The sequence below is a fragment of the Marmota marmota genome, unplaced genomic scaffold (genome assembly GCF_001458135.2).
Source record: "Marmota marmota marmota unplaced genomic scaffold, marMar, whole genome shotgun sequence".
Lineage (NCBI taxonomy): Eukaryota > Metazoa > Chordata > Mammalia > Rodentia > Sciuridae > Marmota > Marmota marmota.
This window is the reverse complement of record NW_025999862.1, coordinates 3,312,873-3,328,117: the sequence shown is the minus strand read 5'-3', so window position 1 is coordinate 3,328,117 and position 15,245 is coordinate 3,312,873. Positions and strand designations below refer to the sequence as shown.

The following is a 15,245-nucleotide window of genomic DNA, read 5'->3' as shown; positions in this document are numbered from 1 at the left end:
ATATATATATATATATATATATATATATAAAAGGGACACACAAAACCTTTAAGAACTGAAAAATATAGGTGTATTCCAGAAATTTGGGAAATAAAAATTTCACTGGTAGGCTTAATAGCAAATCAGACATGACAAAAAAAAAAAAAAAGTCAGTGAACTTGAAGACAAATTGAAGCCCAGAGAGGAAAATAAATCTGAGAAGAACATTAACAGAGCCTCAGAGACTTGTTGGACAAATGGCCTTAAATGCATGATATGATTATATCCAAGAGAAAGATTTGTGTGTCAGGGGAGGACAAATATTTGAAAATCTAGTGATCAATTACTTTCCAAATTTGGTGAAAACTATAATCCAACAGATAAAAAAAAAAAAAACTTAATGATTTCAACCAGAAAAAAAAAAGAAAACCATACCAAGGCATATCACAATGGTGCTTTAAATTTTTTTTTCCAGTATTGGGGATTGAACCCAGGCTCTCAGCCACGCTAGGCAAGCAGCTCTACCACTGAGCCACATCACCAGCCCAGAAAACCAATGACGAAGCAAAATCTTCAAATATAGCCAGAGAGATGTGAGCCTGTGGCCAGGATCAAACTGATGGTGTGGTTATCACATCAGTCATTGAAAACTTTGAACAGACTGAAGCAAATCTTTTTCTTTCTTCCTTCCTTCCTTCCTTCCTTCCTTCCTTCCTTCCTTCCTTTCTTTCTCTTTCTTTCTTTCTTTCTCTTTCTTTCTTCTTTCTTTTTTATTTTTTTGTACAAGGGATTCTTAAACACTGAACCACATCCCCAGCCCTTTTTAATATTTTATTTAGAGATAGGGTCTTACTGAGTTGCTTAGGGCCTTGCTAATTTGCTGAGGCTGGCTTTGAACTTGAGATCCTCCTGCCTCAGCCTCCCCAGCTGCTGGAATTATAGGTGTGTAGCACTGCACCCAGCTGCAAATCTTTTTAATTAGACATGGTGATTCAGGAAAACAAACAAACAAACTTGAAGGAATGGTCCTCCCACCTAAGTCTGTTAGGCTTAGTTACCCCCCAAACTTAGCAGTTGATAGGGAATGGGACCAAAGGAGGCAAGAGAGAAATTCAGAAAATGTAAAATATGTTCCTAAAATTAAAACCATGAATGTGACTCTTGATATCTGGAGTTGCCCAGAATCAAATAAATAAGACTGCTCTGTCTTTAAGTGAGTTACACTGGGGAAATCACAACCTTGGACGTCAGAGGCCTTTGTTCAAGGTTGAACTTTTGGGCTTTCAAAATTCCACAGGCTGGAAACAGGCTGGTAAAACTGCTCAACACCCAAAAAGGGCCTATTCACCAGTGGTCACTCATGAGAGGCCAAGGAGGACAGTGGCCAGGAGGGTGCCCTCCTCAGAATGGCGTATGCAGCTCCAGGCATTACGAGCACGTGTAAAAGCTGGAGGGCAACACGAGAGCTTTCCTTAATTTCCTCTCATCAAGGAGGGGCCAAGACTGGAGCCTGTGCCCACGCTCTAGCTGCAAGAGAGGCTGGAAGAGTAGCTACCGGAGGGTTTCAGCCTCAGCTGTGGGAGGTGGATTTTTCTAGCAAAGGAGAAATGGGAGGGGGTTGGGAGACTCCTGGATAGGCAAGCCATGGTGTCTGCCCTGCCCCAGGAGCACCAGAGTGAGAAACCAGAGAATCCCAGGGAACAGCGACCCTTCACGGAGCTTCATGAACATGGTGAAGGAAAGGGGGTCTGGTTTCTGAGTAACAATTGCCCCCAAACTAAGTATTTTAAAGCAACAAGCATTGGTGGTTCATCTTCTCATTGCTTCCTAGGACCAGGAATCTGGGAACAGCTTAACCGTTTGGTTATGTCTCAAGGTGTCTCCTGAGGGGACAGTCAGCTTACTGAGTGGGGCTGTGGTCACCTCATCTAGGGCAGGATCCACCTGCAAGAAGGCTCACTCATGCAGCCATTGCTTGGAGCCCAATTCCTCACTGTCTAGGGGCTAGAAGCCTCCATTCCTTGCCAAGGGGGCCTCTCCTTAGGCTGCCTGAGGGTCCTCAGTGTATGTCATGTGGCTTCTCCCAGAGGAAGTGATCTGTAAGTCCAAATGAGAAAAAGACCAAGACAGAAATCTCACTGTCTTTTCTTTATTCCATACATGACAGCAGAATGCATTACAATTCTTATTACACATATACAGCACAATTTTTCATATCTATGGTTGTATACAAAGTAGGGTCACAGCATTCATGTCTTTATACACATACGTAAGGTAATGATGTCCATCTCATTTCACCATCTTTCCTACCCCCATTCCCCCTCCCTTCCCCTCCCACCCCTTTGCCCTATCTAGAGTTTGTCTAATCCTCCTTTGCTACTCCCCCCAACCCCACTATGAATCAGACTCCTTATATCAGAGAAAACATTTGGCATTTGGTTTTTAGGGATTGGCTGACTTCACTTAGCATTACCTTCTCCAACTCCATCCATTTACCTGCAAACACCATGATTTTTTTCCCTCTTTTATTGCTGAGTAATATTCCATTGTGTATATATGTCACATTTTCTTTATCCATTCTTCTACTGAAGGGCACCTAGGTTGGTTCCACAGTTTAGCTGTTGTGAATTGTGCTGCAATAAACATTGCTGTGGCTGTGTCCCTGTAGTTTGCTGTTTTTAAGTCCTTTGGGTATAGACCAAGGAGAGGGATAGATGGGTCCAATGGTGGTTCCATTCCAAGTTTTCCAAAGACTCTCCATACTGCTTTCCATATTGGCTGCACCAATTTGCAGTCCCACCAGCAATGTATGAGTGTGCCTTTTTCCCCACATCCTTGTCAACACTTATTGTTGTTTATATTCTTAATAACTGCCATTCTTACTGGAGTGAGATGAAATCTTTGATTTGCAGTTCTTTAATTGCTAGAGATGTTGAACATTTTTTCATATATTTGTTGATTGATTGTATATCCTTTTCTGAGGAGTGTGTGTTCAATTCCTTGGCCCATTTATTGATTGGGTTATTTGGAGTTTTTTGGTGTTTAGCTTTTTGAGTTCTTTATATACCCTAGAGATTAGTGCTCTATCTGATGTGCAAGTGGTAGAAATTTGCTCCCAATCCCAAATGATTTTTATTTTATCATTGATTTCTAATTTTATTCACCTCACAGATTATTTCTTTTGCTGAGAAGAAGCTTTTTGGTTGAATCCATCCCATTTATTAATTCTTGATCTTAATTCTTGTGCTATAGAGAAGTCTTATTAAGGAAGGAGGGGCCTGATCTGATATGATGGAGGTTTGGGCCTACTTTTTCTTCTATTAGACACAGGGCCTCTAGTTTAATTCCTAAGTCCTTGACCACTTTGAGTTGAGTTTTGTGGATGGTGAGAGACAGGGGCTTAATTTTATTTTGTTGCATATGGATGTCCAGTTTTCCAGCACCATTTGTTGAAGAGGCTATTTTTTTCTCTAATGTATGTTTTTGGTGCCTTTGTCTAATATAAGATAACTGTAATTTTGTGGATTAGTCTCTGTGTCCTCTATTCTGTGCCATTGGTCTACTAGTCTATTTTGGTGCCAATACCATGCTGTTTTTGTTACTGTTGCTCTGTAGTATAGTTTAAGGTCTGGTATAGTGATGCCACCTGCTTCACTCTTCTTGCTAAGGATGCTTTAGCTATTCTGAGTTTCTTATTTTTCATGACTGCTTTTTCTATTTCTATGAGGAACGTCATTGGGATTTTGATTGGAATTGCATTAAATCTGTATAGTGCTTTTGGTAGTATGGTCATTTTGACAATATTTATTCTGCCTATCCAAGAACAAGGGAGATTTTTCCATCTTCTAAGGTCTTCTTTCTTTCTTTAGCCTTATATAATTTTCATTGTAGAAGTCTTTCACCTCTTTTGTTAGGTTGATTCCCAAGTATTTTATTTTATTTATTTATTTATTTATTTATTTATTTTTGAGGCTATTGTAAATGGGGTGGTTTTTCCTTGTTTCCCTTTCAGAGGATTTGTTATTGACATTCAGAAATGCCTTTGATTTATGGGTGTTGATTTTGTATCCTGCTACTTTGCTGAATTCATTTACTACTTCTAGAAATTTTCTGGTAGAATTTTTTGGGTCTTCTAAGTATAGAATCATATCATTGGCAAAGAATGCTAATTTGAGTTCTTCTTTTCCTATCTGTACCTCTTTAATTTATTGCTCTAGCCAGTGTTTTAAGAACTATGTGAAATAGAAGTGGTGAGAGAGGGCATCCCTGTCTTGTTCCAGTTTTTAGAGGAGATGCTTTCAATTTTTCTCCATTAGAATGATGTTGGCCTGGGGCTTAGCATAGATAGCCTTTACAATGTTGAGATATGTTTCTGTTATCCCTACTTTTTCTAGTGTTTTGAACTGAAGGGGTGCTGTATTTTGTCAAATGCTTTTTCTGCATCTATTGAGATGATCATATGATTCTTATCTTTGAGTCTATTGATGTGATGAATTACACTGATGGATTTCCATATGTTGAACCAAACTTGCATCCCTGGGATGAACCCCCCCTTGATTGTGGTGAACTATCTTTTTGATATGTTTTTGTATTTGATTTGCCAGAATTTTATTGATAATTTTTGCATCTATGTTCATTAGAGATATTGGTCTGAAGTTTTCTTTCTTTGATGTGTCTTTGCCTGGTTTTGGAATCAGGGTGATATTGGCCTCATAGAATGAGTTTGGAAGTGCTGCCCTGCTGAGAGCCATAGCCAAGTAGGAATGACACATGGCAATTTCCTTGTCAGCCTACCCAATGTTGCTTAGAGGGAGGACTCTTCATTGTGCAAATGACCTGGGTCCAAGGCAAGCCAGACTGCGGCATTCGGCGGCCCATGCGGGGAACGTCTGAACCTTGGAGGTAAGTGAAATTGCTCGCCCCTGAGGGAAGGCGAGAAAATGGGTGACCATTTCAAAAAACAAAGTATTCTTGTTTTGATTTATTTTGTTTTTATTTCAAGTTGCCTGTCCCTAGAACTTTCTCAGGCAAACTGGGGAAAATGGTTGACTCAAGGTTTGAAATTGTTCGCCCCGGAGGAAAAAGAAATTGTTAGAGGAAGGAGGCACCCCAGTGAGACCAAGAACAGTTAGGACATATGTTGATACAATACAAAAATGTAGCACATGGCTTTTTAAAGATGAGTTATTAAGTATATCAATGGGACCATCATGCGATCCTGTAGAAAGATTTTTCTTCAACAAGAAAAAGATGGCTAATTCTGTTTACTATACTTGTCTAAGATCTTGGTTTTTACAGACATCTGATTAATTTACAAAGCTAAAGTGTTAAAATACCAACCACTAAATATAAAATCAAGTACTCTTGACTTATTAAGTTACATAAGGTAATATATTTAAACATTATGTGTGTTTTCATAAATTGGTAAATGAAAAAAAGTTTAATATTGCTTTGTGTCTGTGTCTTTGCTGAAACAAGGTTACTAAGTGTTAAGATTCTATCATGTGTAATTTATATACAAAGAGTATAAGAAGTTTCAGTTGAGTTTCAATTATATTATTATAATACCATAAAAAACATTAAAAAAATTTCATCTTATTAAAGTGGAGTAACTTATCTAAATTCAGAAATTTTATAAGGGTTGTTTCACAATGTAAATTTTTAAAAAAGGGTTAATGGCTACAAAAGAGATATAAAAAGATTCAAGATGTGGAAATATATTTTAATATAAAGGTTAAAAAAAAAAGAAATGTTTCTAGATGAGATAATCTCTATGTGGTAAAGTAAAAAGTTGTAAAATGCCATTTAAAAAGATTTTGAGGAAACTAGACTTACTTTAAAAGCTTGAGAAAGGAAGAAAGAAGAAAAAGGTATTTGTACATGGCAGATTGAGACAAAGCTTCTTAATGGAGTTAAAAAAAAAAGCCTTTAGTTGAAGGGCAGCCATGTAAACTAACATTAAGCGATTTAAACAGAATCTAAGCCTCGTTTAAAAGAGTGAAGCTGTAGGTGGTGAAAAAGTACATTTAAAAGTACAGTATAGATGATAATTGGAAGGCTTTAAAAGGTTAAATTGAAAGTGGTTAAGATGCCTTCATGACGGAGGAAAGATTGCGTCATTCTAAGCCTAGTTAATCTTAAAAGCATTACTTAAAAAAAATGAAAATGGGAAGATAATAGGATAAAAGCAATTTGGAGAAAGAATATTAGAAATTTGAAGTGAAAAACTTTGAAGACAGAAATACAGGAAGGTGAAAAAAAAGATAGAAAAGATGTAGGAAGATAGAGAAGATGTAGGAAGACAAGAATTTTAAACCCACAAAATAGGAAACAAAAGAAAACTAGGAGGAAAAAAAGCAACTAAGGGTGAATGTACAAACCTTAGAAGAAAACTAAAAGATATAAACAAGATAAAAAAATGGTTAAAAATGTCAAATAAAGGTATTTCAGATAAAAAATACAAAAAGCTAAGACAACTATTAGATACAGACATTCAAGATAGAAAAAGGTAGAAGAGAGAAGTTTAAAGTCAAATATTGGATAAAATAGAAGAACAAGGAGATTATTAGTAACTTTTTCAAAAAGCCCATCAACTTTAATTTCTGGTGGTGCAGAAATTAGAAGTCTCAGATGAAGGTGTTAAAATTTACAGACAAGAGCCAATTTAGAAAACGTTAAACTAAAAGGAAGTTGGTTTAAAACCACATCAAAAATTTAAAAGGATGCATATAGGATATTTTGGAACATCATCCCTGAAGAAAAATCAGTTAATATTTTACTTACATAGTTGAAAGAGCTCATCAAACTATTAAAACATACTTATTAAAGCAAAAAGAGGGAATTGGAAAGGGGTATATATCCCCCAAAGATAAACTTAAAATAACCCTTTTTACTCTAAACTTTTTAAATTTGGATTCATCAGGGCTCAGTGCTGCAGAAAGGCATATGTGCCAAAAAATGTACATAAGCCTAAGGTACTTTGGAAGGATATTCTAACAGGACAATGGAAAGGTCCTGACCCAGTGATTGTCTGGAGTCGGGGTTCTGTTTGTGTGTTTCCACAGGGAGAACAGCAGCCGATTTGGATTCCAGAGAGGCTAACCAAAGCAATTTCTACAGACCAAAAAGAAGATGATTTGACTCAAATCCATAACAGCTGATATCCAGAACTCCAGCTTGGCTATTCTTACATCTGCGACAGTGATTAACCAGGGTGCTTTTTTCAATATCTATTTATTATTGCATTTTCCCACATCATAAAGTTCTATTTTATTTTTTGAGCTCATACAAACCTAGGTTAATGTTTTTCTGATCAGTTTTATTTTTTGACTGTGGAGTTTTTAAACATTGCAATGGAGATTTCGCCTATGTAAAGCTACAAGGCCTTTACTATTGTCTTATGTGTTGTATGTTATGTGTGCACACTTGTGTTTTGTGTTGTATGTCTGTGTGTGCGTATGTCCATATATCATATATGAGGAGTGCTCATGAAAAAATGGATCCGAATTATTTTTTTTATTCACGTGATTTAAATGGTTTAATTTAAATTAGGTAAACAGCTGTTAAGGATTGTTTTTAAAGGAGGTTAACAGATCTGTTTGTTTACTTTCACCTTTCCTTTTCATTATATTTAATAACTCTGTTCAGGATAATGTCTCTTTAGCATCATTGCCAGAATTCCTATCTTCATCCCAGTGCCGGTGAAAACAAAGATAAAACCAAACTACAGCTTCTATGATAGCTATCACAGTAAACTGTATAAACTGATGCATCAATGAATATAACTCAACAAGTAATGCTCAATCAAGGAGTCGACTTACTTTGGGAGGAAATGGACATATTGATAGATTCCTCCACTTTGAACTGCTTGCAGAACTTGCCTGGACTATGTATCACTTGTATGCATTGTGAACTATCTGTTGGTGCAGCGAATTGTGGTAGTGCTGGCATATCTTTGCTGATGGTGTCACCAGTGATGCAATTTTTCCAAAGGAGCCGTCAATTGGCTTGGTGTCATGGCATTTCTGTATCCTCCTCCCTTCTGCTAGTGATGGTCTAAAATTTGGGGGCCAACAGAGGTGAGGCAAAGAACCTCACCCCCCCACTGGCACCAAGGCCAAATTTGGGGGCCAACAGAGGTGAGGCAAAGAACCTCACCCCCCCACTGGTGCATAGGCCTATCCACATGTATGGCTGTATGCTGGACTGGTAGTCAGTGACAAGTAAGATCCAATTGCAGTGGTACCAACCTACGATGGGAAGCTGACGCCTTGAGGTCAGCTCATCCAATGACGGGTAAGGACCATATGTAGTATTGGACAGCCTAACAGGCATGGTCCCTAAGCCACATTGCTTGTTGTTTAATTAAACAGAAGGGGGGGAGATGTTGAGAGCCACGGCAGGTCAGAATGACGCCTGGCATTTGCCAGAGGGAATGTTTGAAAGGTGACTCCCAGGAACCATTGAGATGATGATTTGAGTTAAGCTCTATATAATTGCTGTGATGCTGGATTGATTGTATTGTATATTTGACCTTTACTGTCTGGCAACAGGGCGGCTCTTGCTGCCTCTGGCGCCCGCTACTTTGGAGTTCTCACGGGGATTCCCAGAGAGTTCCCATTGGTTGGGGAAGTGCCGGAGAAGGGATTTCCGGAGGAGGGATTTCCGGTTGGTGTGTGATGTGTCCCGGTTGGTGTGTGATGTGTCCCGGGGGAAGGGCCGCATTGGTGGCATTGGTGGGAAAGCGCGCATGCACTGCCAGTGAGAGTTGAAATAAAGTAGTTGCTATTTGAACATACAAGGCTTTGTGGCAGCTTGGTTATTAGTGCCCAGCCAGACTGCGGCACTGCCTTTCCAAATCAATAAAGTCACCTGTTTCTAAAAACATGTCCACAGGTGTTTGAAGATACTGCCTCCAATTACTTTGTGTCTGCCCAGAACAAAAGTCTGTCCAATATGACCACCAAAGTGAAAAATACCCCCACTCAAGCAAGCTCTAGCAATAGAAGTCCAGTCACTCCGTGGGAGTGGTTGACAGCAGAAAGTCTCAAGCAAGCACTACATTAATGGTGAATTTGGACCACAGACCTCACAGGCGTTTTTTAACTCTTTAATAGTTTTAAAAGGAATTATCGCGTGGAGGTGAACATGCTGGTCCTGATCATTAACCTGTTGAAGAACTGGAAAGAGTTGAAAGTCACTAGTATCTTACCCAGCTTCCTGTGCCTTTCTAATTCCCCACTGGAACAGAGTAAGTAATGTCATCGCCATCTCAGAGTATCTATTAAAATTCCCCCTTTTAACAGACAACGGCTGAATTCAAATGGACGGGGCAGGTGCTGTTAAGCACAGCCTGTTAAAATTCCCTGGAAAATCCTGGACTTCATAGTTTGATTCCTCTCCCTCAGATTGCGATTCCTCCATGGATTCTTCCCTGTTGCCATCTTGAATCTGAGCTTGTAAGTCTCCTGCAGGAGGACTTTCTATCTCTCTATGAATCTCCTCTGGATTCTCCTCTCCAGAAGAAGGACCTTCTATCCCCCTGGAGGCCCTCTCTCTATGGTATTCCTTCTGACTACTCCCATTTGATTTAGGCAAGCCTATGTTTTTTACTTTCGGGTTTGCCCCCAAGGTTTTTTGTTGGAATATAATTTGTTTTAGTCTTTAACTGGTTAGAGGAAAAGACTTTTCATTAGCCTCAGGCAATTTTTGTATTTGAATAGACTCAATGGCTCTCTGAATACCTTTCAATAGATCTTCAGGGGGCCACAGACTATGCCCCATGTAATCAAAAAGACAGATCTCTAAAGCAGGTCAAACCTTTTGAATATTCTCAAAATTTCCAGGTAATTCAATAGAAAGGCAAATTTTATGTAATTTCCTTCCTAATTTGTCCCACATATGGAAATTTGGTGAATCTTGGTCACAAAACTTAGGGCAAAATTCGCTTACAACCTTTAAGAATTGTAGCAACTGAGTCTTTTAACTTGCTTTCCCTTCTGATTAATTATTGTCTCTAAAATAGTCAAATACATATCTTTAGCAGTAGAAGATGAATTCCCCATCATTAATTTTTTTTAAGTCCCTTTGTTCCAAAACTGCCTGGTACTTCCGTGACCCTAAAAATTGTCACAAATTCTGCATTTGTAGAGCATGCTCTCTAAGTCAACCTAGTCGATTTAACTCATGAGCCTCACTTCAGGGTGCCACCTCTACCATTCGACCAGCACTGGCTTCATTAAAGAAGGTTCGATTCATGAGTAAATGGTAGGTAGTTCTAAATGAAAGAGACAAGACTCTAATTACCTTTAATACCAGCTCTGGGAGGGCTTCTCCTAGCTCCCACCGCCAGCCACCAAATGCGGTAACAAGGTTTACTGAAGAGGCTAGCAAGAGGGAGCATGCCAGGGAGTGGACATTTATTGAGAAACAAAAAATTCCAGGGAAAATCCCATCCAATGAAGGTTAAGGGGGGCAGCAGCTGAAGGTCAGGGGCAATGATTGGGTCTTTGGGGCAGTGTCCAGACACACCTCTGCACTGACAAGCCCTGGGACCTGGAGAAGGGTGGGGAAATCTCTGACACAGCTGTGTCTAAACGCCTCTCACCCAGCCATGGAGGTAACTCAAATCACGTGCATGGATGGCCTCCCACAAATATTGTTTTGTTTTACTTAACTGTCATTTACAGAGTTGGAAGCTGATTTAGTAAGTGGTGTTTTGTTTAGAACAGCCTTTCACCTTTTTTCTCTTGAAGCAAAATGTTGTTAGAGGACTGTATCATGGTATTTCGCTATTTCCGTTCGGATTTAAACCTGAAATTAGATTCTTTCAAGTTGACTGGTATAAGACATGAACTATATGAGAAAATGTTCACCAATAGTAGTTAGGGCAAAAGTAGTTCTGGATAACAATCAGTGAGTGATCATCAGTTCATTTTATACAGACCATAACTGCGGAACTTTCATCCACACGCTTAGAGAAAGTAATATTTTATGCTGGCAAGTAAGGACTGATTTGACAAACAGTGTGACTCTTGAGGGAAAACAGAATTATTAGATTTATGAAAAGTGTAGACTTTCTTTTGCAAGACCCGAATTTTTTTTCATTTCTATTGATTTTGGGCTCAAGTATCAGGCAGATTCTTCACTGTGCTTCAAATGTTTTAATAAAGCTGCTTCTTTTTTTTAAGAAGGAGGTTATACTACTGCATTCATTTTAGGTTTAAATGTACACTTTAACACATGCAGACACACATTTAGAGAGCATATTTAACATCTGAATAAAGCTTTAACTATAGTTAGGGTATTTTTAATACATGTTCGTTCTTGGTCTCTATTGGGGAAAACTTGTTCAAAGTTTTCTCTGTGTATTGGTGCAGGTTGGCCAATTGTCACTTGTTGGCAATGATATAGAAGTTGAAAGTGAGCAGTTCAAAAAACTTAAAGTAGTTTAGCATAGTCATTTTATGAGTATCAAATCAAAGAATACCAAATGCTGAGAATTATGTGTCTGATTCTTATTTCAGTGTCCTAATAATTCATGTGTATTTTACAAATATCTCCCCAAAAACAAAAGACTAGGTAAACCTTTATCAGTGAACCACAGCAGAATGCAATTCTAAATTTCATGAAAATGGGCATAAAATATAAAAGACAGGAACTGGGGTTGTGGGTCAGTGGAACAGCACTCACTTAGCACATGCAAGGTACTGAGTAGGATCCTCAGAACCACATAAAAATTAATTAATTGATTGAGTGAGTGATTAATTAATTAAAGGTAGAAGAAGAACTGAAAGATGAAGAACACAAAGAAAAATAGGAAGAAGAAGAAGGAGGAGGAGGAGGAGGAGGAGGGAGGAAGAAGAAGAAGAAGTCATCAACGATGACTCAGGGAAAATGGGAACAGAGTGAGTTTAAATTGTGGTTTCCAATTCCAAAATGTTTCCTGAGAACTGCAACTTTCTTTGTATTTGAGATCTCCTACTTCCATGACATGTTTAGTAGTGTTTTCTGGTTTACTCTTAATATGCTCTAGTTATTGTTTTATGGGAAAACTAGTTGACATGCCCCACAAGATTGAAAATCAATGAAAATCTTTCATTAAGCATAAAGTTCCTTTCACATTTGCTACAATCATAGTAAATACACTTCTTTGTATAAAGGGACTGTCTTTGTTGGGCATTTAAAATATCCCCAAAGGCTAGATGACATACATGAAACTCCCATTGTTGTTTATGGAATAGTGGATTAATCAAATTCAATGCTGTAATCTTTAGAGTAAAATAGAATGGAAATAATTTACGAATAAGATTCATACTTAAAATATCTTTATTTCCAAAATACTATCCTAAGAATTATAGTTTTATTTAGCTTCAATCGGAGCAAAAGTATAATCACTTACTTAAGTAAAAGCAGTTCCTTAAAAACTAAAAATGAGAGGTAAGTCAAATTACTTTTGTAGAGAGATCAAAAACATCAGGTTTCTTCACTTGAAGGTGGAATGAAGCCTGAAGGGCACTCACTTCTACTTTCAGAATGCGGGGGTGGGGGGAGGAAATCTAGCTCTTGGGGGAAGGTCATGAGGAAAATACCTCCATTCATAGACATCTGGCATTGGAAAAAATGGAGGGGGTGGTGGGCCCGGTGGAAAATAATCTCGAGGTGCTCCATACTGTTGGGAAAAGTATAAACGGCAGCCATACCCCAGAGAAAAAAAACCCCAACATGGCGCCTAAGCACCTCTTCTTCCTACCTTCTTCTTTTCTGCAGTGGCGCGAAAAGTTCCCGCCCGTGTGAACTCTCCCGCCGGTGCCAATTTCAAACCTCGCTGGCGGGGAACCTTAGCCCCAATGAGAACTAATTCCTGGGCTCCGGAGCTGATATCTGAAAGAACTTGCCAATAAACGGGTTGCCTGCCATTTATCTAAACCCTACCATCTCCCCATTAGTTCTATATAAGCACACTGCTTTTTGCAATAAAATTGGAATTCTCCCGGCCAAGTGTCTTTGCGTGGGGAATTCTTTCATATACCTGTTTCCTGGAGGAGGCAGAGGGAAAAATGGTCCTCCTCTCATGAACTGACTCCTCGGATCCACAGGAAACAATTCACCTCTGACTGGAGGGAAAGGTGCCAACAATGGGCCGGAGCCAGTTGCTTGGTTTTCAGCAGGGAGAGATGAATTGGGCACATTGGAATCACCAAGATCGATTTTGGTCTCCTTTCTACTGGATTGATTTTCTGAAGACATAGGCCCATCCTCTTTATCCAAAGAAGGCATATTAGAACCTCTGAGTTCTGCTTGTCGCGATGGTCTACCATAATTCGAATAACATCCACCTTGCCAAGGAGGACCCAATGGTGAGGGACCATTGGGGAAATGCTTTCTGCCCAATGCTGCATTTGAAACACCAAGTGCACAGGGATCTTCCTCTACAAGTTCAAATTGAAGCTCCCTTTCAGTTAACTTTTGTCTATTGCGAGCATTTTGTTTCATGAAATAATGGAGGTTTCTTTCAGCAATCCAAGCCGCCAACTCACTCTCATGTGCTTTTTTCTCAGAGTAAATAATCTTCCCCTGACAGGACTGAATGGTTCTCTCCAAATCTTCTTTAAGATATGTGGCTCGCTTTCTGTATGTCTCCAGCTCTTCTCTTATATGGCCCATCTCTTCTTTGACCTTGGAAAGTTTCTCCTCTTGCTCCACCCGGTAATTTTCCTCTACTCTGAGTTTCCCATGGAGTTTCATCATATTTTCTTGATAGCATTCCATCATGACTTTAACTTTCTGCTGAAAGTTCTCATTCTCACCTTCAAGCCATGTATTTTCTGACAGCAAGGTTGCCTGTTCAGTCTTCAGACTTTTAATCTGTTCTCTAAGGTCTTCCTTTGTTTTCTCTATGTCAGATAAGAAAGTACAAGTTTGATATCTTTCTACTTCTAAGGTTTCTAAGGAGGCCTTTAGCTTAGCACCATCAACCAGTTTCTTCAAAGCTCCTTTGGGCTCATCATCCAAGTGAGCACCAATTCCTGATTCACTCTTCATTCCCCATTCCAAGTTCCCAACATCTGTTTGGGCTCCCTTGCTTGGAGAAGACGTATCTTTCATCATCAGCAAGCCTTCAGTCAGAGACTCCATGTGATTTTCTTTATCAGTTTGAACTTGTTTTGCATGGAATTGAGAGTCTTCCAATGCGGTGCTCTCTTTACATTGGACACGTCCTTGTTCCCTCCATGATTCAGCGTCTCCTTGTAAGATCGGTTTCTGACTATGCTGAAGCTGGGAACGTTCATCCAAGGCTTCCTTCATTGCCAGCTGAAGTCCTTCCTCACTCATTTGAAGCAGTCTCAAGTTTGTTTTAGTTTCAGCTATTTGTGATCTGAGGAATTCTCATTCACCTTTTAGGGACTTTATCCTTCTCAATATATCTGCCATGATTTCATCCTGTTTACAATGTTTGGCCTTTTGTTCTTCTAGCTCTTTTTCTAGAAAGAGTCTTTCATCCCCATGGCTAGGTTTGGACCTATGCAGCTTTTTATAGGTTGCCTCCAAATTTGGGGCTTCTCTTGGACCCTGCTCAGAACTGCTGCCCTTTAAAGTTGACTCTAAGCCTTCAAGCTCTTTTTGAACAAGGCTAACTTTTTCAAGTAGTTCACATTTTTCTTCAATTCTTCTAGAAAGTTTTAAAGCCAGCTGTTTTTCTCTTTCCACATAAAGCCTACTTCTAACACACTGAAAACTTCTCTACAAAAACAAGAGAAGAGCAAAACATCCAATAGCTCTACACATCACCAACTCCCAAGGAACACCATAAGGATTAGGGCCTGGCTTCATGTCTTCAGACAATGCTGCCACAACCCTGCCTACTTCTTCCAGGGCCACCCGCTAATATGGCTGAGGGGCAGTCCTTGGTGCCTCCATCACGCCAAGACGGCTCTGACTGTTGCCACCACAACAATGCCTGCCCAGGCAGGCCAACATAGTCTGTGGACATTCAGGTGTTTGGTCAGGAACTCAAACCTGCACCAGGCAACGGAGCAGACCACTGAGAACCCCTGCAAGGGGGGAGTGTGATGGTGGGGAGCCAGGGTGAAGGACTCCCAGGAGCCTTGTGGTGCTCAAGTGCCCATCAGGGGAGTCTTGGCCCCTTCCTTCCCTAACCAGTGCATCCTGAAGTGCCATGGGTTCAGGTCCCTTCCACTCCAGCCAGAGAGGAGTCCTCTCTATGCCTCCCACCCCTGAGTTTGGTTTAGGCCAGGCCAAGGTGG

The 15,245-nt window shown here is 39.7% G+C and overlaps 1 protein-coding gene across 1 annotated transcript; it reads right to left on the bottom strand.

The window, feature by feature from the left end:
- Positions 1-13,014: 13,014 nt before the first annotated feature.
- On the bottom strand, positions 13,015-15,031 carry LOC107154758 (melanoma inhibitory activity protein 2-like; the record flags this gene model as incomplete). Its single annotated transcript, XM_048808732.1, is given in 1 exon segment — positions 13,015-15,031. A coding segment is annotated over 1 exon segment (1,797 nt), but the record flags the coding sequence as incomplete, so codon positions are not given.
- Positions 15,032-15,245: the final 214 nt, after the last annotated feature.